Below are 22,964 nucleotides of genomic sequence, written 5' to 3'. Positions count from 1 at the left end.
TTAGAAAATTAAAGGAGTTTTTTCAGGCAGCGGTATGGGGAAAGGAATAACAGTTCTTTACTAGTAAATATAACAGGACAAACAAACAACAACAACTACAGCAATAATAATAATAAACAGAACCAAGAACCTCGAGGGGCTTTGTTTCACAAGCCCGGGGCAGTCTGATCTCTTGGGCCCCTCCCCAAGAGCATCAAGCTGGAACTGTGGAACACTCCAGGGCTGATGGCTGGAAATGGTGGGTTGTCCCCAGCAGGCAAAGGGGGGTGTCCTGTCAGGCAAGGGGGTGTCCCGGCAAAGTGAGCAGAGCTGAAGAAGCCGTGACGGCTGGATGGGGCTGACCCAGCTCCAGCAGGGCAGGCAAAGGGGCTCCGAATTCCTGGGCACACAAGCGGATGATGGATGGTGGTAGAATTCCCAGGACCGGACCCTCTGTTAACAGTGGACTCTTCACGCAGCAAAACAGCTGCCCGACCATGCCTCGCCGATGCCCAGAGCAGGAAAAAGCACACTCCGCTCTGGAGCACTGTGTTTTTCCCTCTCCCAAACTTAAGTGATCTTCCCCCCACCCTTGGCCACTTCTTTTGTGTGGGTCAAGCACCCTCTAAGCATCAGTATTTAGTCTCTTAGCAACTCATGGGGGGGGGGAAAAAAATTCTATAGGAAAAAAAACCAAAACCAAACCTAACCCCAAACATAAAGTTTGAAATACGTTACGTTATACTTTAATTTTTTTAAAGAAACATAATTCAAGAACTAAAAGAACAGTGTGCCACTAAATGTTAAGGACTATATTTTAAAACCTTTATTTTAAAAAAGGTTCTATAGGTATGATGAATTTAAGTTGCATTTTCAAGTCACCTACTAAAGCATTTAAATTCTTTAAAATTAAGTGCAAAATTGGAAGTCCAGTCACACATGAGGCTGTAGAGTTCTGCTTAAGATAGAAGAGGCCGACCTATGGCAGACACAACTGAACACTCACAAGTTAACTCAGTCTAACCCATCCATGAATCCTGCAGAGCTGTGTGGCACTGCTGATTAGGTCAGTTTGATCTACTTAATATAAATTCTCTCTTTCTAAGAAGAATATTAACTAAAGCTTTCAGTTAAGCAATAAAACCTTTCTAATTAGCAACAACAACAACAAAATTACATGCTTGCTCTGTTTCAGGCACTTTTAAGATCATAATTTATTTGCTGTAGGTAAAAAGCTAGTATACAGACTAAGTGCTCTCTTAAATTTCAACTCTAAAGTTATATACCATCTAGTATTCTTACTCTGAATATTAACCAAAAAAAGTTTCTCGACACCTGTAAGCCCCACCATAAATCTTCATTGTTATGAGGAAAAAAATACATAGATTGGTGCTTAATTTGTTCAATGCATATTTGCACTGTGAAGCAAATGGGAGATAAGCAGTGGCAAAAAGGCAATACATTTTTTAAAAGACAAAGTCTTACATATTTTTTTACAATAGTGTGCTAATCAGCATAATTTATATAAAAAATTAAAATATAGCACAGCATCCCATTACAGAAACTTTAATAATCTGAACTGCAGTCATCACTTGCTAACCATTTAAATGCAACACCTAGGAGAACTGACTTTTTGCTTTTAAAGTCTAAAATAGATTGAGAGGTTTGATACAAATATTAATTTGTATACAAACAAACATAAAAACTGCAGTCAAGAACTGTACTAGTCACAAGTCTCTTCCATAGAGCAGGGAAAAAAAAGAGAAGGGAAAAAAAAGAGAAGGAAAAAAAGTACAAATGATGGTATGATGATGGAAAATGGTCTCTTTCTAGACAGTAATTCTCAAAGACAATGTATAGACTTAGAATACCTTGATAGCAAACTCTGTAGACACTGGAAACAGCTTTCACATACATGCTCTTTATAGGAGGCCTTTTTTTCCATCAAATGGCTGATGGCAAATCAGGGGCACCAGGTATAAAACTCGCAAAATACTAAGATGGGGCAGCTGTTAATTTACAATTTGAACTATATATACAATATAATGGAACGCATGCCATCCCAAAATGGATTTATGAAAAAACTGGACCTTTCAACTCTAGCCTTATGACTCAGATATAATTTTAATGCAAACATAAGTATGCAAGAGACTTGAATGAAAAGTAAAATTTATGGGGCATTTTACAGGAACTATTGAAAAAGCTGCTTAATGGCATTTTTGTTGTTAAAGTAATTTTGTTAAATATAATTGAAACCACATCTCTATATAAAATGTCCTGACAGGTACTTCAACATGAAACTTTGGTGATTTTAAAAGGCCCTTTTTCAGTCTGTTAGGAGTTGTACTGCAGAAGCATTGATGCATGCACACATCTGTGTCAGCTGAGACTCGTGATCCAACTGCATGCACATTTCCTTCTTGAGGTATTTTCCACGTTAAACCACTTCAATAACAGTAAGATGAAAAATAGACTAAACAAAGTATTTCAGATAACTCAAAACTGAATAGGAATTAGAATGCCAATATGGCAGTAAAAACCTTTTCTGTTGTTTTTAAATGGGAAGGTCTCTTGTACCAGCAGAATCCTGTATACAAATAGAAAAGGCAGGAATTCACTACATAATTTCTATTAAACAAGAGTTGATTCATCATGTGAGAAGGTACAAATAACAGAAAACATGAATAGTCAATAAGAGAGAAACAATTGGTTTACATGAAAGAAGAGAGAACACTTTGGTCTGAATGCAGTTATTTTGTGAAAGCTGCTACAACAGCCCATAGAACCTCATTCATGTTGGCTTTCATACATTCAACCTCAGGGTCTAAATCCAGAAGCTGCCGCACTCTCTTTGTGGCTAAATCATACTGCTCATCCAGAAGGGGGGCAAAAGCATTCTCCAAAACATCTGAGGCATGGGCTAAATAAACAAGTGCCAGCAAGCGCTTCTCCATGCGGTGAGGGTCATTAACCCATTTGTCAAGAACTGCTTCTTGAACCTTCTTAATGAGGCGCTGTTTGATATTGTTGTTGGTGAGAGGGTGTGTAGTCATGTCAAAAAGAAGGAAGTTTTGTTTTTCTGTGGTCAATACACCTTTTTCCACTAGATTTTTTGCTAACCGTTCACGGACATTTCGTAATTGGTAATGCAACTTCAATGGGTTCCATGTTTCACCTAAAATAAAAAAAAAAAAGAGAAAAAGCCAAGAGTCAGGCAAATTTTAAGCTGGATTATTACAGTGATTCTCTCCCCCACTCACTGCAGAATGATCTGTCAAATTAATATAGCTGACTATTACACTAAGATATTGTGCTCATGTCAGTATTTAAAGTTTGGACAAAATGCTACTAAGCCATGTCTTGATTAGGGTTATGACAAATAACTGCTCTTGTACTGAAGGGAAATAAAAAGCCCCATAAGCCTCCAAAACAAACCACCAAACAAAACACCACACACAGCTATGAAGAAAGAGATACAAACAAAAAATAAGCATCTTCTCCAATCTTGTCCATTTGTCTACTTCCAGGCTTTTATCAATTCAGAAGCTGGAACAAGTGTCATTGCCATTCTTTCTGCCACAGAGATAAGCAACACTGTTCAGGGTTAGGTTTGTTCCTTTTTTTTTTACTTATAGAATTTTTCCCCATAAGTTGCTAGGAGACTGCTGGTGCTTATGGGTGCTTGGCCAACACAAAAGAGGTGGCCTTGGGAGGGGGAAGATCACACAAGTTTTGGGGCAGGAAAAGGACAGAGCTGGGGTCAGCTTGGTTTTGCTTGTTCTCGGCATCGGAGAGAGGACAGCCAGGCTGCTGCTTGCTGTGGGAGGAGTTCATTGTCACCAGAAAAGTCCTGTCCTGGAAAATCTACCATCATCTGCTCATGTGCCCAGGAATTCTGAGCTCCTCAGCCTGCCCTGCTGCAGCTAGGCCAGCCCTGTCCGGCCGTTGGGGCTTCTTCAGCACTTAAAATTCAGCTGAAAGGGCTTAAAAGGGCTTTCAGGCAGAGGTATGGGGAAAGGAATAACAGGGCTGACATAAGGGCTTTCTTTAATTGGTTGAAGGCTCGGGTAGCTTCTTCTGTCCGTTGAAGGTCTCTGTTTCCTTCGTCCAGTCTATGCATGCCTCTTGGGTTTGAGTAGCTATTAGGAGGTCATCTACATACTGTAATAGTTGCCCCTCTTCTGATGGGGCTGCATCATCGGACTCTCCTTTGTCAGGGTAGGGGGAGGGTTTCCCACCAAGTGGGGCTAATGAGGCCACTACAGTGGAAATGTACTCCCTCAGCATCTGCCCATCTCACGTATCTCCTTCACTCAATCTGGGTGGTTTGTTTCTGAGGCAGGCTGTGGGGCAGGGTCAGGCTGTGGGGAAGGCTCAGGCTGTGGGGCAGTATCCTTATTCTCTAGGGTAGGTATCAGGGTGGTTATCTGTTGTGTTCCTGTCCTGGTTTGGGACAAATTTGGGAGAAAACCCCTGTATAGGATCCCTCTAAGGAAGCAAACCCACATGGCCCCTCCCTCCAACCGGTCCGGAAAAAAAAACCAAAACCCTCTTTGGAGAAAAGTGGAAAAAACTATTTTACTAAACAAATAAAGTGCATACAAGTATAAAGAATGAATAGTATGAAACAATAAAACCTCTCCTTCTGAAGTGAGATGGCAAATTGAGAAAGTCCTTGCCGTGGGTGTAGCTCGGCTCTCTCTCTCAGCGTCTCCTCAGTCCCACTCCCTCCGACGCTGCTGGAAAATGCCGAGGTCCAGGCCCCGGTGGGCCGCAGGTGCAGCCCCCAGTGCTCCCCTGGGTTTTCAGTCCAGAGCAGGTTTAAACAGTTCCAAGAAAAAGGAAAAAAACAGTCCAGGGAAATTCTCTGCCCTAGCTAGCTGAAACTAACTAAAAGCAAAGAAAAAAATCTCTGTCCTGCAGTCTCTCCAAGCCTCCGCCGAACACCCCGTCCGCAGAAGAATGTGGGGGAGTCGGGCAGTTTTCTCAAAACAAACTCCGCGCTTCTCCTTGCTCTTAGAACCAGTCTTAAAGGCACAGGACTCAATATACAGCACAAACAGAACAGACGATTGGGGATACAGGCATCATAAAGTTACCCTAGGACAGTTCCTCTGAGGAATGGTTTTTCCCCTCAGAGTCCCCCTGAAGCCTGTGCTATGTGGTTTAACCCTTCCTCTCTATCATACTTACTCCTGACCCTATTGGCTCAGGGCCAATATCTTTCCTTGGCCCAAAACTAGATAAACCCCTGTCTCTTCCTGGTCGCTCTCTCTCTTCTCAGGCTCCTGGAACATCACATCGAGAATAAAGCTTGGACGGAAGCCAGGGGGTGAGAGCCACTCTTTTGAAATCTTTATTCTGTCTCTATGAAATATATTTCCCTAAAACCCCTGAACAACTGAGCTAGCGAGAGCCGGGGGGTGGCAAGAGAGAGTATATTTTCAGTTGGCCCCCAATGTGGGTTTGTTATAAAATATTAATAAGCCCATGCATGAAGCGTGACTCCCTATTTAAGGGGTTAAAAAAGCTGTTTGGGAGGTACAACTACCTGGTCACTATCGGCTGTTTTTGCACAGCTGGGAGTGTTAGGAAGGGTCGGGAGCTCGCTTTCACGCCAAAAGTGAGTCGACTTGAGACAGAAAACCCTGATGGCAGCAGCACCGTGCTCCAGGGTCCGCTAGAAGATCCCTATAGTTTAATAGTGGGAGGGCACTAGGACTCTGCGCCGCAGTGTGTTTGCGTAACGCGGTTAGATTTTTTTTTTTTTTTTTTTTCTCTGCAGAACGGCTGGCGTTCCGTACGGGGGGAAACCACATTTGTTTTTGGGGTGGACTTGCTACAGGAAGGTCCCGGGACTGAGGCCAGCGCTGGGACGCCCCCCTGCCCATGCCCCCGCAGTCGGGAGAAGCGGCTAGAGAGGGCCACCTCAAGCCACGAGCCGCCCACCCTCCCTCTTATCTTGGAGAAGCGGGACGTGGCATCTTTAGGTTTTTTTCACGTCAGGGGTTAGATTTTTCAAACAGTTTGCCTTTTAAAACATCAGAAACATGGGCATACGTCTATCGATTAATCAAAAGAGTGCTTTGGAACAACTTAGAAGCATTTTAACAGATGTATGAATCTCTAATAAGCTATTAACAAAATTTATCTGCTGGCTGTCAGTGGAGGTCCCAGATATTGCTTTACAAGATATAAATTCTGTTTCATTTTGGGATGATGCGGAAAAATTAATAACTTAAAAGGTTGAAAATGGGGAAAACAAAAATCTCTTTATTTATTCCAAGATTCTTACAAGTATGCAAGAAGCTGTTAGAAGCAGAAAATAGCAGACAGTCATGCAAAACCTCTCAGCAATTCCCTGTTCCTGAGAAGCAGGGATTCCCTAATTCCATACTGGATTCTGCTCCTCAAATCTCACCCATCTTCCTTATATCCTCCTCTCCCACCTGTTTTTTCTCAGCAAGATGCAGTGTTTTCCTCTTGGGGCTCTGGTCGCCTGGCTGAGACCCTGGGGGGCCCGCACCACGTGGTGGCCCCTGAGGGCGGATGCCATATTCTTCCTCCTCCTTCCCACTATCCCTTCTTCCCCCCAATCCCCACCCCAACTCCATATCTCTCATCCAATCCCCCACCCTTCCCCCCAGTGCCTCCCCCTCTTTCCGAGCGGCCACGCAAAGGGGGAGGGGGGAGGATCTCTTGCAATCACCAGTCCCAGCATGGCTGGGGGGAAAGATAATGAAGAGCAGCTGCCAGCTTGCAGCAGCGGGGGGGGGGGGGGGGGGGGGGGGGGGGGGGGGGGGGTGGCCCTCCCGCAGCAAGGGCTAAGGACCAGCTCAGCCTGGGGCCCTGGGGGAGGAGGGAGGAGCTGCCTGTTGCAGGACCCCAGGGAGGGGTGGGGGACAACACCCCCTGGCTGCCTGGGCAATGGAGAAGCAGCAGGATTTTTAGCAACTCAGAATAACGATCAGCAAGGCATTCCATCTGTGGCTCCTGTAGTATATGTAGGCAAAAGACGTGCGCAGACAGTATCTGCCTTTTTCATACCAAGATAAAAAAGAGCTGTGTAAAATGCAGAAACAATTTGGGAGATCCAGTGAAATATTTAAGGGCATGATGAAAGCTACCTTCAATTCAAATGAGATGCTACCCAGTGACATTAAAGATTTATTTAGATGCCTATTAACTCCCTCAGAGTATGACCTATGGGAAGGATTATGGAAAAAAGCTTTGAAAACAGTATTGCAGGAAATTCAGCAAACTCCTGATGCTCAGGACAGCGATTATAGTGACATCACACATGACCATTTGTGCGGTGAAAGTGATTATAGTGCTCCGGAGGAGCAAACCCGATTATTATCCAACTCAGTTTTAGATAAGATTTGTAATGTAGCAGAAAAAACTTTTTATCAAATTCCATCAACTGAGATAAAGAGCAGTTATGTCAACATTAAACAGTCTCCTTCAGAGAGTTTCTTGCAGTTTGTGGATCGTCTGAGAACTCAAGTGTGTGGGAGATTAGGGACAGGCGGTCGGAAGATATCGCGTTGTACAGGCAGACAGAACCCCTCCCTCAATTCTTAGTTGGTTAGTGTCCTTGATAAGGTAAGCAACACCTAACTTGTAACGTAAGCAGACGGAAGTGATGTAGCAAACAGAGGTTTTATAACTCCATGTAACCAGTTAATAAACGCCATTAGCCGTCCACCACACTGGTGTCTGTGAGCTGGTGGTCCGAGCAGCCTGGGTGTGGCTGCCGTGTCGTTCCTGAACCAGGTCGCTACACCTCAGCGGAGGTAACAAGTGGTGCCGAAACCCCGGGAGTTGCCTGGGAGAACAGGAGTCGCCTGGACGGGTGAACGACGGCCGAGCGGCTGGTCCAGCTCGGCGGGAGGGACGCCTCCGGACCCACGCAGAGGATGGAAGCTCTCGTGAAGGTTGTTTCTCAGATTCATAAGCAGCGGGGAATTGATTGTAAAGCAAAAGATTTTACCCTCGCAGTGACGAGGCTTTTGCAACTTAGTATTATTGATAGACCGGTGGATATCCTCCACCCAGATGTTTGGGATCAATGTACTAAGGCTCTTGCCGAAGACACAATGTCTTCCAGCTCGGGGAAAAATCTTAAGGCATGGGGAAGGGTCGTAGATGCACTGCAGAAGGCTTTGCAGGAACAGGACACCTGGTGAGCTGCCCGAAATTGTTTAAAGGTTTCCCCCCAATTAGGTATCGCAGCAGCGACGCAAACTTTCTCAGAGGGAACTGTTGTTGAGAATTTTCAGAGTGTAAAAGAATGTAGTCTGAATGTTAGTGATAATGCTCAGAGTGTTGATGAAGTCAGTTCAGCCGAATGCATAGGCTCAGGCTCAGAAAATCAAGAGCTCGCTTCAAAGCCTCCAAGCTCAAGGTCGCTCACTGATAGCGCTGAAAACAAAGAGAGCTCGTTTGCTAACGCGGGGGCGCGCGAGCAGAAAAAGGGAGGAGAGCGCAAAGAGAGAGCTGAAGCTAATCTTTGCCAAAAAGCACGTTTTTCTAAGGCAAGAAGCTCCCATAGCAGGAGGCGGGGGGAGCGCAGGTGCAGGGGGCGGCTCAGCCCCGAGAGAAAGGGGCGGAGGCCCAGGGGGAAGGAGTGGCCCAGCCCTGAGGGAAAGGGGCGGGGGCCAAGAGGGAAAGGGCGGCCAAGCCCCGAGGGAAAGGGGTGGGGTCGGAGCCCGACCAAAGGGCTCCGGAGCCCGGAAGCAGCCAGTCAGTCGACTTCCGGCTCTAAACCGGACTTCAGCTGGGACTGGGACAGCCAGTCCTCTGCTGCCGGCTCTGGCTTCAGCTCCGACAAAGAAGAAGTAACAGTATATAAAATCAGTAACAACAATGTTTCTACTTGGGTTGAGGGGAAGTCAGAAAAAGAACGAACTCCTCTCACAGACTGGAAGAAGATAAAAATGGCATGCATTAAGTGTAGCCAGGCATTTAAATTGGGCAAACGTGCAAATTTTCAGACTCCCACCTTCAGTGCCCCAGTCATTCAAACCCTATCAGAATCTCGCAGCACGCAGACACAAGAGGGAAGCCACATCTGGCACCTCCTCCTTATTCAGTCCTTTATCTATCTTCCAAAAACCTAAGTCAGATCCTTACAATCTGTTTCTTAGTGTGTTAAATGCTACCTTTTTGTCATTGAACCAATCCAATCCGAACTTTACAAAATCATGCTGGTTATGTTATAATGCAGAACCTCCTTTTTATGAGGGTGTCGCCCTTGATGCTCCTTTCGAATACTCTGCAGCAAACAATCCACACAACTGTAAGTGGGACACACCCCGGAGAGAAATTACCCTGAGCCAAGTCACAGGCCGAGGCAAATGCTTTGGCAGTGTAACCGTAGCAAAGCAGATGGGAAATATCTGTACTGAGTTCATCCAACCTAGTCAAAAGACTGATAAGTGGGCAGTTCCGTTCCTATCAGGAATGTGGGTCTGTCAACAAATCGGAATAACTCCCTGTGTGTACCTTAGCAAACTCAATAACCTTGCTGACTTTTGTGTCCAAGTTCTGATTGTTCCTAGAGTCCTGTATCACCAAGAAGAAGAAATGTATCGCTTTTTAGAAGAAACCATCCTGCTCCACAAAAGAGAAGTAATAACAGGTATAACCATTGCAATGCTCCTTGGCCTAGGAGCCACTGGCACAGCCACAGGTGTTTCAGCTCTCGTGACCCAACATCAAAGACTTTCTCAGCTGCAAATGACAATTGACGAAGACTTACTGAGAATTGAAAAATCCATCTCCTCTCTGGAAAGATCTATCTCCTCGCTTTCGGAAGTCGTCCTGCAGAACAGGCGAGGACTGGACCTCTTGCTCATGCAGCAAGGAGGCCTGTGTGCCACCTTAAGAGAAGAATGCTGTTTTTATACAGACTATACCGGAGTCGTGCGAGACTCCATGGCCGAACTGAGAGGAAGACTGGCCCAGAGAAAGAGAGAGAGAGAGGCCCAACAAGGATGGTTCGAGTCATGGTTCAATCAGTCCCCATGGCTAGCCACCCTTGTTCCCACATTAATAGGCCCTCTCACCATGATACTCCTGACATTGATTTTTGGGCCTTGCATTTTGAACAAGTTAGTGTCGTTTGTTAGAAGACATTTAGAGAAAGTCGACATCCTATTTGTCGAACGCCTGCAATTACCGTGAAGTGCGCTTGTTACTAACATTTTATACCACTTTTGTATCCTATTATACTAACTTTAACAGCTTTTGCATTTTTATGACATTTATACTTTTATAACATTTATACTTTTATACTTTTTTACTTAGTCATGGGAGGGGGGGGAAATGTGGGAGATTAGGGACTGGCGGTCGGAAGATATCGCGTTGTACGGGCAGACAGAACCCCTCCCTCAATTCTTAGTTGGTTAGTGTCCTTGATAAGGTAAGCAACACCTAACTTGTAACGTAAGCAGACGGAAGTGATGTAGCAAACAGAGGTTTTATAACTCCATGTAACCAGTTAATAAACGCCATTAGCCGTCCACCACACTGGTGTCTGTGAGCTGGTGGTCCAAGCAGCCTGGGTGTGGCTGCCGTGTCATTCCTGAACCAGGTCGCTACGCCTCAGCGGAGGTAACACAAGTGGAAAGACATGTGCAAGACCCAGTGGTGCAGGCAGAATTGATTAAGGAGATGGCTCAGAGGAATGCTAATGAGACCTGTCGTAGAATCATTCTTAGCCTTCCCCTTGATCCATCACCTAGTCTCGCACAGATGATAGAAGCCTGTACCAGGAGAGCAGAACTCTTCAGTGCACCTGAAAAGAATCCAGGACTGACACACTCAAAGCCTGTGGCAGCTGCAGCACCAGGACCAAGGAGGCAACCAATGTCATCAGACCAGCTGCAGCACATCATCTGCCACCTCTGCAAAAGGCCAGGACACTTCGCCAAGGCCTGCCCACAAAACCAGAAACGCAAGTCCAAAAAACAAAAAACCTGAATTCACAGCGCGGCCCAGATTTTATCTCCTTGACGCTCCAAGAAAGAAATTTACAAGGCTATACCCTGGCAAATGTCTCTCTCTTAACAAAAAAGGGGGAGGTCAGGTCACAGGGTGTGGGGGTACAAAAAAATAAAAATGTCAAATGTTCAACTAACAAGGTATGGCAGCCGGGAGGCCGATATAGGCTCGTGACTACCAAAGGTTTTCATTTCAGATCTACTGATTGGACAGTAATTACAGTGGACCTGCAAAACATTTCACAGGACATGAAGGTTAACCACATGGAACCAAACAGTGAGTATTTTGTTATTGGGGACACAGCACACACACCCTTGGAGATTGAGGTAGCTCCCATGACCATTAAGGGAAAGATAACAGGCCTCATGCTGTTGGCACGCTGCATGCACCCACCATTCTACCTGGTAGAGGGGCAAGTCCTTGCCCAGGCCATTCCTATTCCGGCAGAGATCCTAGCGGATGGAAAATCACCAGAAGTCTACTGGGCGGAGGTGGTGGGGGAGAACAAACCTTCTCTGGCATGTAACTTAGCCCGTGGGTCAGACCGCCTCCATGTGGAGGGGGTGCTCGACTCTGGCGCAGACATTACCGTTATACCTGAGAGCATGTGGCCATCACATTGGGAGTTGAAACCTGTGGCAGGCAAACTTCAGGGCATAGGAGGAATCACAATGGCAAAAATCTCAAAAAACATAGTGCAAACTGAGGGACCTGATGGGAAATTGGCAAATGTCCGTCCATTCGTTGCTGAATATAAGGCTCCCTTATGGGGGAGAGACACCATGTCACAGTGGGGAGTCCAATTGGTCATTCCTAAGACACCCCAGGATTTTTAGAAATAGCCACTGTGGAGCTCCCTACCCACAAACTAAAGTGGTTGGACAATAACCCAAGATGGGTAGCACAGTGTCCATTGAGTAAAGAGAAGCTCAAGGCGCTTGAGGAGCTTGTGGAGGAGCAGGTGGCTCAAGGTCACCTAGAAGAGACAACAAGCCCTTGGAATTTCCCAGTCTTTGTAATAAAGAAACCGGGAAAGGACAAGTGGAGGTTGCTCCATGACCTCCGAGAAATAAACAAACTTATAGAGGACATGGGACCACTCCAACCAGGGATGCCTTCTCCAACAATGCTCCCTCGAGACTGGCAATTGGCTGTTTTAGATATCAAAGATTGTTTCTTCCAAATTCCTCTACACCCACAAGATGCTCCACGGTTTAGCATTCTCAGTTCCTACCATTAATTGAGAAGCCCCAATGAAGAGATATCACTGGAAAGTACTTCCCCAAGGCCTTAATCTAGTCTTTTCATATGCCAACATTAAGTAGCCTCATTACTGTCATCGGTACATGCCAAGAGAAAGGATGCCATCATCCTTCACTACATAGATGATCTACTCGTGTGTGCCCCCAATGACTTTATACTCCAACACACGCTTGACCTAGTGGTTAAGGTTTTAACCTCTGCTGGATTTCAATTGCAGGAAGATAAGGTTCAAAGGATGCCACCTTGGAAGTACCTGAGTCTACAAATAACTGCAAGGACCATTGTTCCACAGAAATTGGAAATTGAGTGTAATCCCAAAACCCTAGCAGATCTCCTCTCCTTGTGTGGGCCTTTGAATTGGGTAAGACCTTGGCTAGGCCTCACAAATTAAGATTTAGACCCTCTCTTCAATTTATTGAAGGGGGAGAGGGAGCTGGTTTCTCCCAGGGAACTGACCCCAGAGGCAAAGACAGCAATCAAAAAGGTACAGAAGGCCTTATCAGAGAGGCAGGCTCATCGATGTGAGCCAAGCATACCTTTCCAATTCATTGTTCTAGGAAAACTGCCACATTTGCATGGTTTGATTTTTCAACGGATCGAAGGGCAGAGAGATTCACTCTTGATCATAGAGTGGGTCTTCCTCTCTCACCAAAGATCCAAGACCATCACTGAGCCACAAGAGTTGATAGCTCAACTGATTCGGAAGGCAAGGGTGAGATTGTGTGAACTGGCTGGTTGTGTCTTTACATGTATTCACCTTCCAGTCAAACTTTCTAAGGAGGGAAGGAACTCTCCCAAGAGATTGACCAAAGAGATGTTTGAGCATTTGCTCCAGAGCAATGCCAGTCTCCAATTATCTCTGGACAGCTACAGGGGACAAATATCAGTCCATGCCCCATCTCACAAGTTGCTCTGAGGAATTCCACCTCATTCCTCGTGAGAAGAGGAGTCGGAGACCACTCAAGGCTTTCACAGTGTTCACGGACGCATCCGGGGCTTCCCACAAGTCGGTGATGACTTGGAGAAATCCTCAGACTCAGCGTTGGGAAGCTGATGTGGAGTTTGTGGAGGGATCCCCCCAAGTGGCTGAACTCGCTGCAGTGGTAAGAGCCTTTGAGAAGTTCTCGGAACCAATTAATTTGGTAACAGACTCTGCTTACGTGGCAGGGGTAGTGTCCAGAGTGGAGCAGGCTGTGCTCAAAGAAATTGACAATGAGCATCTCTTCAGATTGCTTTCAAAGCTAATTTATTTAATTTCTCATCGAGAACATCCATTCTATGTGATGCATGTAAGATCACACACTGATTTGCCAGGTGAAATGGCAGAGGGGAATCATCAGGCAGATTCCCTTGCTGCACCAGTTGAAAAAGCACGTCTCCCTGATATCTTCCAACAGGCAAAGCTGAGTCACCAACAATACCATCAGAATGTGCCAGGCCTGATCCATCAGTTCCAGCTAACACGGAGTCAGGCTCGAGCCATTGTGGCCACCTGTCCCAACTGCCAGGTCCAAGTGATGCCATCGATGGGTATGGGAGCTAACCCCCGGGGCCTTGGCAGTTGTGAGGTATGGCAGACACACATTCACGCACATTCCTAATTTTGGACGCCTCAAATATGTTCATGTAAGCATTGACACACATTCAGGCGCAGTGTATGCCTCTTCCCATGCAGAAAAAAAGACTGATCATACCAAGAAACACCTAGTGCAAGCTTTTTCAGTGTTGGGGATTCCAAAAGAAATCAAAACTAATAACGGCCCAGCGTACACGTCCAAGGGGTTCCTGGAGTTTCTCCAGCAGTGGGGAGTGGAACATAAAACTGGCATCCCTCACTCCCCCACAGGTCAAGCTGTAGTTGAGCGAGCACATCAGACACTCAAACAGGTCCTGGCTAGACAGGGTAGTACAACTGTGTGGATGTCTCCACATGAGAAACTCTGCAAAGCCATGTTTGCCATCAATTTTCTGAACTGTTCATTTGAAAACATGAGTCCACCAGTGGTACGCCATTTTAACAGTGGCAATCAGTTCAAATTGTCTCAGCTTCCACCGGTCATGATTAGGGATCCAGAAACTTGGGAAACCAAAGGTTCCTATGAGCTCGTGACCTGGGGTCGTGGCTATGCGTGCGTGGCCACTCCCTCAGGCCCGCGGTGGATTCCCCAGAAGTGGGTGAAACCTTTTGTCCCTAAAAATTCAGCTCCAGCAGAAGGGGATAAGAGGCAAGTAGCCATTGCCTCCAAAAGAAGACGCTGCTGGATGGAGGAAAAAGAATCTTCCTAGATGTGGACTCCTTCCGGCGGAAACAGAAACTTTTAACATGTTTTAAAAATGTTTGTTTTTCTTTTTAGAGAAAACCTACCTCACACTCAACCCTGTGATGAACCCCATACAAGTTGTCATCTTCTTATTGCTGAACAGTCTGGCAGCTGCATAGATCATCCCTCAGCCGCGTCAAAATGTCTGGGTGACCCTGGCACAGACACTTCAGCAGGAAAACATATGTTTATCCACTGCATCAACAGAGAATCCTATGTCCACCTGTCTGTTAGGAATTCCATTACAGGCTGGAGAATTTCCAGCAGGATTAGACACACATAGGTCCAACGAAATTCCAGAGCCAAACACCTTCTGACCATACAAGAGTCATCAGCAGAAAGATGTGATGATCGTGAACCCCTTAGAGAAGTGGTTGCCAAGTTTGCCCAAGGTATCTCAGGAACCCCAAGAATTAGAGTTATTGGGTTCCTCCCCTGCATCATACTGCATACATTTTTCTGTCTACCCAAAACCTCCTAACATCAATGAGTGCCACAATATAAAACAAGATCGTCTCGGCTTTTAGGAGGGCCATGTACCATGGGGCGGTTGTCCATATTGACACCCAACCAAACTTTAATTGGTGAATGGACTCACAAAAACAAATCGGCAAACAAAATTCAAAAGAGGGGTGCTGACCAATTGGGTCCAAATTGTAATTCAGAAATTTTTCATTGGGCCAAGTCAAAAAGAGTTGCTGTGTCCCTGTTCCTTCCATGGGTCGCAGCAGCCAAAGCTCTAGGTGAATTGGGCCATCTAGAGTGCTGGGTAGTCAAACAGGCAAATTTAACGTCCACCGCCATCAGCTCTCTCCTAGAAGATGAGGAAATTACCAGACAGGCCACTCTCCAGAACCGTGCTGCTGTAGATTATCTCTTGTTACTTCATGGACATGAATGCCAGGAATTTGAAGGACTGTGTTGACTAAACTTGACCTCGAAAGCTCCAAACATCCATGCTGCCCTTCGAAGCATGAACAGCTTGATTGGACAAGTGAAGCAAAAATCTGAGGATTGGATCAAAGAACTGTTCAAAGGCTGGGGACTTACAGAGTGGTGGACTTCTATAGTTAAAACAATTTTGTTATTTCTTGTTATTCTTTTCCTTGTAACAATAGCGTTCGGGATCCTACGCTGTTTGATTTTCAAAGCTATCAATAGTCTCATACCTTCTACCTCAGAAGTCAACCACATAGAGTTGGCAAACCTAAAGCAGGCTGACTCCCCCACCAATTGTAGTTGGTGGGAAAACCTACATTCCGTGTAACCTAATGTTCTTCTTCTAATTTTCTTAAAAAAGGGGGAGATGTTGTGTTCCTCTGAGGAATGGTTTTTCCCCTCAGAGTCCCCCTGAAGTCTGTGCCATGTAGTTTAACCCTTTTTCCCTATCCTACCTACTCCTGACCCTATTGGCTCAGGGCCAATATCTTTCCTTGGCCCAAAAACTAGATAAACCCCTGTCTCTTCCTGTTCGCTCTCTCTCTCCTCGCTCTCATGGAACATCACATCGAGAATAAAGCTTGGGCTGGAGCTGGGGTGAGAGCCACTCTTTTGAAATCTTTATTTTGTCTCTATGAAATATATTTCCCTAAAACCCCTGAACAACTGAGCTAGCTAGAGCCCGGGGGGTGACTAGAGGGAATATATTTCACTGGAACATGTAAACAAGTTCAAAGAAATGTTTGAATATGTATAATCGTTTATGGATATGTATTTGACCGATACAATAGAAAGGGTATATAAAAAGAGTTGCTATGGTTAGTCAGTGTGCCTCTGGCTACAGCTATGCACCCAGTACTGTTCCTTTTGCTTTATTGATTTTGTCCCCTATTGTCTTTTATTTAATTTTTAAAAATATAGCTGAGGTATGGGCTCCATTTCTCACAGGAAATAATACGGGCCTCCAAGAAAAAAGAAAGACAGGCTCACCCTCCCTACTCTCCTCATCCCTTGAAAAGGGAAACTGCAGAACCAAAAACTATTAAAAGCAAACCTGCCAGTGTACACCTCTTCCGAAGAGGAGGAAACTGAGGAAAAAAAATCTACTTCAGCTGGGAAGAGAAAGGAAAAAAAGGCAAAAGTGGCTATAGCAGCCTCTAGCCCTGTGTCCTAGGTTACAATGTAAAATGTGCCCAAAGTATGTATTCTATCACCATCTACATGAAATGTTGAAACTAAGTTGTGCACCACTGTTTCCCTTGCCCCCTCCCTCCAGACTATCTTCTGTTAATGGCCCATCAATGCCGTCCTGCATGACTCATAGATAACTCTCCCCAGGAGCTATCTCTGTTTAATAGGCAATCAAGGACCCATTACAAAACTGATAAAATGATATCAGTCCATTGTGAGATGCTCCGCCCAGGGGGAGGAGCCAAGCATTCCCACCTGGATATAATCTGGGCCTTGGGACAGCACAGGCAGCCTTACCCACTGGATTCCCAGAGGACAAGAGCTACCAGACCTTTCTGCAAGAACACTGCTTCAACAAGACCACTTCATCTGGACTGCTACCACCACGGTTTCAGGTTGTATTCTGACTCTGTCAGTGATCTTTTGTACCATTGCATGTGTTTTATTTTATTTTACTTTTTTTTTTTTTTTTTCCTCTCCTATTAAATTGTTTTTTCTGACTTGGAGTCTCTCGCTGGTTTTGCCTTCAAGCCAGCACATATATTTTGGTGCCCAACGTGGGGCAGGAGGTACTGAGAAAAGTCAGAATTACAATTTTGTAGTGAGGAAAAAAGAAACAGGTGTCCGCTATGATGCTCAACATGCTTTCATATATCTTATACCTAGCTCTCTACATTTTCCCACACATGGGGCAGTATTTGCCGGTCTTAATGCTCATGTGTAGACCAGGGTATGGTACCAGAATTGCTGTATTGGTCTATTATGTTTATTGTATGATAACCTCTGAGGCAATGAGCATCATTCGGAATATATACTCTATTTTGTGTTCTTGTCCTGGTCCAGAATGCTACATCTGGGCTCTCAACAATCGCACCCAGCCCCTTTGGGGAGGGGTAAAGAATGATTTTTTCCAGTCTTTTAGGTATGGCACAGCAGTTTTCGAAAGTATTGAGTTCTCTCTAGGTGCCAAGGACAGCATAATATTGTTATTAGTTCTGCTTTGCCTTCTCTGCACGGCCTGCACTATGTTTAGAAATCAAACACTACATGGGGTGGTGCAGCGTCTCCTTGAGGAGGAGGGAAAAAGAAACAAATGCAAAACAACGGCATCCGTGTCTACACAAACTGTCGTAGAGGAAACAGGAACCGCATCTATGCAGACTGTCACAGAAGAGAAAAGAACCAAAAACAAAGCAACAGTTTCTGCATCTACTCAGACCATCACAGAGGAGAAAGGAACCAAAAACAAAGCAACAGTGTCAGTGTCTACACAAGCTGTCACAGAGGAGAAAGAAACCAAAGGTGCCATCAGCATCTCCACACAAACTGTCACCGAAGCAGAACAACCTAAACCAGTGGCAGTTGCCCCTGTTCAGAAGAAGAAATCAAAGAGCAAATCAGTCCGCATAATGACTGATGAGGATGTGGCAGGACCTTCACACTCAGCAGAAGAGACAGAGCCAGAGATCATCACCCGCTCTCTATCCCTGGGTGAACTGCGTGACCTGCGGAGGGAATTCACCCGCCAGACAAACGAGTCCATCCTGACCTGGCTGCTCCGCATCTGGGACGCTGCAGCCAATGACACCATTCTGGATGGAAGTGAGGCCAGGCAACTGGGATCACTGTCTCGGGATGTGGTCATTGACCAGGGGATCGGGAGAATCCAACAAACTCTCAGCCTCTGGCGGCGAATGCTAACAAGTGTGAGGGACAGATACCTTTGTAAAGAAGACCTCCAGGTGCATCAAGGAAAATGGAGCACAATGGAACAAGGTATCCGATGCCTGAGGGAATTGGCTGTGCTGGAGATCATTTTCTCAGAAGACGAGAGATTTCCTAAAAGCCCAGATGATGTCCAGTGCACATCGCAGATGTGGTTGAGATTTGCACGGCTTGGACCAGAGATGTACTCCCGTTACCTGGCAACGCTGCAAAGGAGGGAAGGTGAGGACAAGGTGGGCGTCTTGGTCAATAAACTAAGAATTTACGAGGATACTGTCACTGCCCCATTTCGTACCCATGTCTCATCCGTGGAAACAAGGCTGGCTGAGCAAGTCCGGAGCTTGATTGAAGAGGGCCATCAGAAACTGAGAAAGGAACTTAAGGAAGAAATTTACCACATCTCGCCAGAACCAACAAGAGTCTCTGCCATTAGGAGCAGGTACCCACCAACCAGGGAGAGAGGATACACTCCACGGGGTAACCTCTGGTCTTTTCTTCGGGAGCATGGAGAAGACATGAGGAATTGGGATGGAAAACCCACCTCCTCCTTAGCAGCCCGGGTACGTGAACTGAAGAGAGAGACACCTACCACGAAGAGCTCATCTAGAGCCAACACTGCTCCAGTCTCAAAGGCACAGAACTCCAGACAGTATAAGAAGAATGATATGACTGATCCACTTGAAGGAACCTCAGGAACATATTTACAGGAAGAAAGCAACGTGTACCATGACCAGGAATAGGGGGGCCCTGCCTCTAGCCAGGTAGAGGAAAGGGACAATCGGATCTATTGGACAGTGTGGATCCGATGGCCTGGCACATCTGACCCACAAAAATATACGGCTTTGGTTGACACTGGTGCCCAATGTACCCTGATGCCCTCAAGGTATGTAGGAACAGAATCCATTTCTATTTCTGGAGTGACAGGAGGGTCCCAGCAGCTGACTGTATTGGAGGCCGAAGTGAGTTTAACCGGGAATGGGTGGCAAAAACACCCCATCGTGACTGGCCCAGAGGCCCCATGCATCCTTGGCATAGACTACCTCAGAAATGGATACTTCAAAGATCCAAAAGGATATCGCTGGGCTTTTGGGATAGCTGCTGTAGAGACAGAAGACATCAGACAACTGAGTACCTTGCCTGGTCTCTCAGATGACTCCTGTGCTGTGGGATTACTAAGAGTTGAAGAACAACAGGTACCAATCGCCACAACAACAGTACACAGACGGCAATACCGCACCAACAGAGACTCTGTGATTCCTATCCATGAGATGATTCGGAAACTGGAGAGCCAAGGGGTGGTCAGCAAGGCTCGTTCACCTTTCAACAGCCCTATATGGCCAGTGCGTAAGTCCAGTGGAGAATGGAGACTGACTGTGGATTACCGTGCTCTGAATGAAGTCACCCCACCACTAAGTGCTGCTGTGCCAGACATGTTGGAGCTTCAGTACGAGCTAGAGTCCAAGGCAGCAAAGTGGTATGCGACCATTGATATTGCCAATGCCTTCTTCTCCATTCCTTTGGCAGCAGAGTGCAGGGCCCAGTTTGCCTTCACCTGGAAGGGCGCACAGTACACCTGGAACCGACTGCCCCAGGGGTGGAAACACAGCCCCACCATCTGCCATGGACTGATCCAGACTGCACTGGAAAAAGGTGAGGCTCCTGAACATTTACAGTACATTGATGACATCATTGTATGGGGGAACACAGCAGGGGAAGTCTTTGAGAAAGGAGAAAAGATCATCCAGATTCTGCTGAAAGCTGGTTTTGCCATTAAGCGAAGTAAAGTGAAGGGACCGGCCCAAGAAATCCAGTTCCTGGGAGTAAAGTGGCAAGATGGACGGCGGCAGATTCCCACTGAGGTCATCAATAAGATCACCGCCATGTCCCCACCGACCAGCAAGAAGGAGACACAAGCTTTCCTAGGCGCCATAGGTTTCTGGAGGATGCACATTCCTGAGTACAGCCAGATTGTGAGCCCTCTCTACCTGGTCACCCGCAAGAAGAACGATTTCCACTGGGGCCCTGAACAGCAGCAAGCCTTTGCCCAGATCAAGCAGGAGATCGCTCATGCAGTAGCCCTTGGCCCAGTGAGGACGGGACCAGATGTGAAGAACGTGCTCTACTCAGCAGCCGGGAACAATGGCCTGTCTTGGAGTCTTTGGCAGAAGGTGCCTGGGGAGACTCGGGGCCAACCACTGGGATTCTGGAGCCGAAGCTACAGAGGATCTGAAGCCAACTACACTCCCACAGAGAAGGAAATCTTAGCCGCCTATGAAGGACTTCAAGCTGCCTCAGAAGTAATTGGCACTGAAACACAGCTTCTTTTGGCACCCCGACTACCAGTGCTGGGATGGATGTTCAAGGGAAAGGTTCCTTCCACGCATCATGCCACTGACCACATGTAGCAAATGGATTGCCCTCATCACACAGCGCACCCGTATTGGAAACCCAAGTCGCCCTGGGATTCTGGAAATTATAACTAACTGGCCTGAAGGTGAGACTTTTGGATTATCTTCTGAAGAAGAAGAAGAACAAGTGACACGTGCCGAGGAAGCCCCACCGTATAACGAGCTACCGGAGACTGAAAGACAATATGCCCTTTTCACTGATGGTTCCTGCCGAATTGTAGGCGCTAACTGGAAATGGAAGGCTGCAGTATGGAGCCCCACACGACGAGTTGCACAAGCTACTGAAGGACAAGGTGGATCAAGTCAGGTTGCAGAACTTAAAGCCATCCAGCTAGCTTTAGATATTGCCGAACGAGAGAAGTGGCCAAGACTCTATCTCTACATCGACTCGTGGATGGTAGCTAATGCTCTGTGGGGATGGCTGAACCGCTGGAAAAAGGCCAATTGGCAGCGCAGAGGGAAACCCATCTGGGCTGCTGAGATTTGGCAAGACATCGCCGCCCGAGTAGAGAAGCTGACCGTGAAGGTTCGACATGTGGACGCACATGTGTCCAAGAGTCAGGCTAATGAAGAGCATCACAACAACGAGCAGGTGGACAAAGCTGCCAAGGTGAAAGTATCACAGGTGGATCTAGACTGGCAACACAAGGGAGAAGTATTCTTAGCCCGTTGGGCCCATGATGTGTCTGGTCATCAGGGGAGAGATGCAACATACCGATGGGCCCGTGACCGAGGGGTGGACCTTACTATGGACAACATCTCACAAGTCATCCACAACTGTGAGACCTGCGCTGCAATCAAACAGGCCAAGCGGGTAAAGCCTCTGTGGTACGGTGGACGATGGTTGAAGTACAGGTATGGGGAGGCCTGGCAGATTGACTACATCACCCTTCCCCAAACCCGCCAAGGCAAGCGCTATGTGCTAACTATGGTGGAAGCCACCACTGGATGGTTAGAGACCTACCCTGTGCCTCATGCTTCTGCTCGGAATACTATCTTAGGCCTTGAAAAGCAGGTCTTGTGGAGACATGGCACTCCTGAGAGAATCGAGTCAGACAATGGGACCCATTTCAAGAACGGCCTTATAAACACCTGGGCTAGAGAACATGGCATTGAATGGATATATCACATCCCTTATCATGCACCAGCTGCCGGGAAAGTTGAACGGTGCAATGGGTTACTTAAGACTACCCTGAAGGCGCTTGGTGGGGGGACTTTCAAAAATTGGGAACTGAACTTAGCAAAGGCCACCTAGATGGTCAACACTCGAGGGTCAATCAATCGAGCTGGTCCTGCCCAGTCTGAACCCTTGCACACAGTGGATGGAGATAAAGTCCCTGTGGTACACATGAAAGGCATCTTAGGAAAAACTGTTTGGATTAATCCCACATCAAGCAAAGGCAGAGCCATCCGTGGGATTGTTTTTGCTCAAGGACCTGGTTCCACTTGGTGGGTAATGCAGAAAGATGGGGAAACCCGTTGTGTACCACAAGGAGACCTAATTTTAAGTGAGAACTGGGTGTAGGGTTTCATTCTGTATATGTGTATATTTATCTATCTAGCTGTAAGAATGTATTAATTTAGGTATGATGTAGATGGTCATAGAATAAGGGGTGGATTATGTCCTAGGTTACAATGTAAAATGTGCCCAAAGTATGTATTCTATCACCATCTACATGAAATGTTGAAACTAAGTTGTGCACCACTGTTTCCCTTGCCCCCTCCCTCCAGACTATCTTCTGTTAATGGCCCATCAATGCCGTCCTGCATGACTCATAGATAACTCTCCCCAGGAGCTATCTCTGTTTAATAGGCAATCAAGGACCCATTACAAAACTGATAAAATGATATCAGTCCATTGTGAGATGCTCCGCCCAGGGGGAGGAGCCAAGCATTCCCACCTGGATATAATCTGGGCCTTGGGACAGCACAGGCAGCCTTACCCACTGGATTCCCAGAGGACAAGAGCTACCAGACCTTTCTGCAAGAACACTGCTTCAACAAGACCACTTCATCTGGACTGCTACCACCACGGTTTCAGGTTGTATTCTGACTCTGTCAGTGATCTTTTGTACCATTGCATGTGTTTTATTTTATTTTACTTTTTTTTTTTTTTTTTTTTTTTTCCTCT

General features: G+C 46.3%; 1 protein-coding gene across 2 annotated transcripts in view; it reads right to left on the bottom strand.

Moving 5' to 3' along the window:
* Positions 1 to 776: 776 nt before the first annotated feature.
* LOC120764895 (Golgi phosphoprotein 3-like) overlaps positions 777 to 22,964 on the bottom strand; it is a 144,700-nt gene continuing 122,512 nt past the window's right edge. For both annotated transcript variants that reach the window (XM_040089016.2, XM_040089017.2), the window contains one exon: positions 777 to 3,154. In XM_040089016.2, coding sequence (XP_039944950.1) covers positions 2,730 to 3,154 — 425 coding nt within the window. In that variant the 3' untranslated portion in view covers positions 777 to 2,729. The remainder of the gene's footprint in view (positions 3,155 to 22,964) is intronic.

Source organism: Hirundo rustica, chromosome W, assembly GCF_015227805.2.
Source record: "Hirundo rustica isolate bHirRus1 chromosome W, bHirRus1.pri.v3, whole genome shotgun sequence".
In the NCBI taxonomy this organism is placed as follows: Eukaryota; Metazoa; Chordata; class Aves; order Passeriformes; family Hirundinidae; genus Hirundo; species Hirundo rustica.
This window is presented reverse-complemented; position numbering and strand designations above follow the sequence as displayed.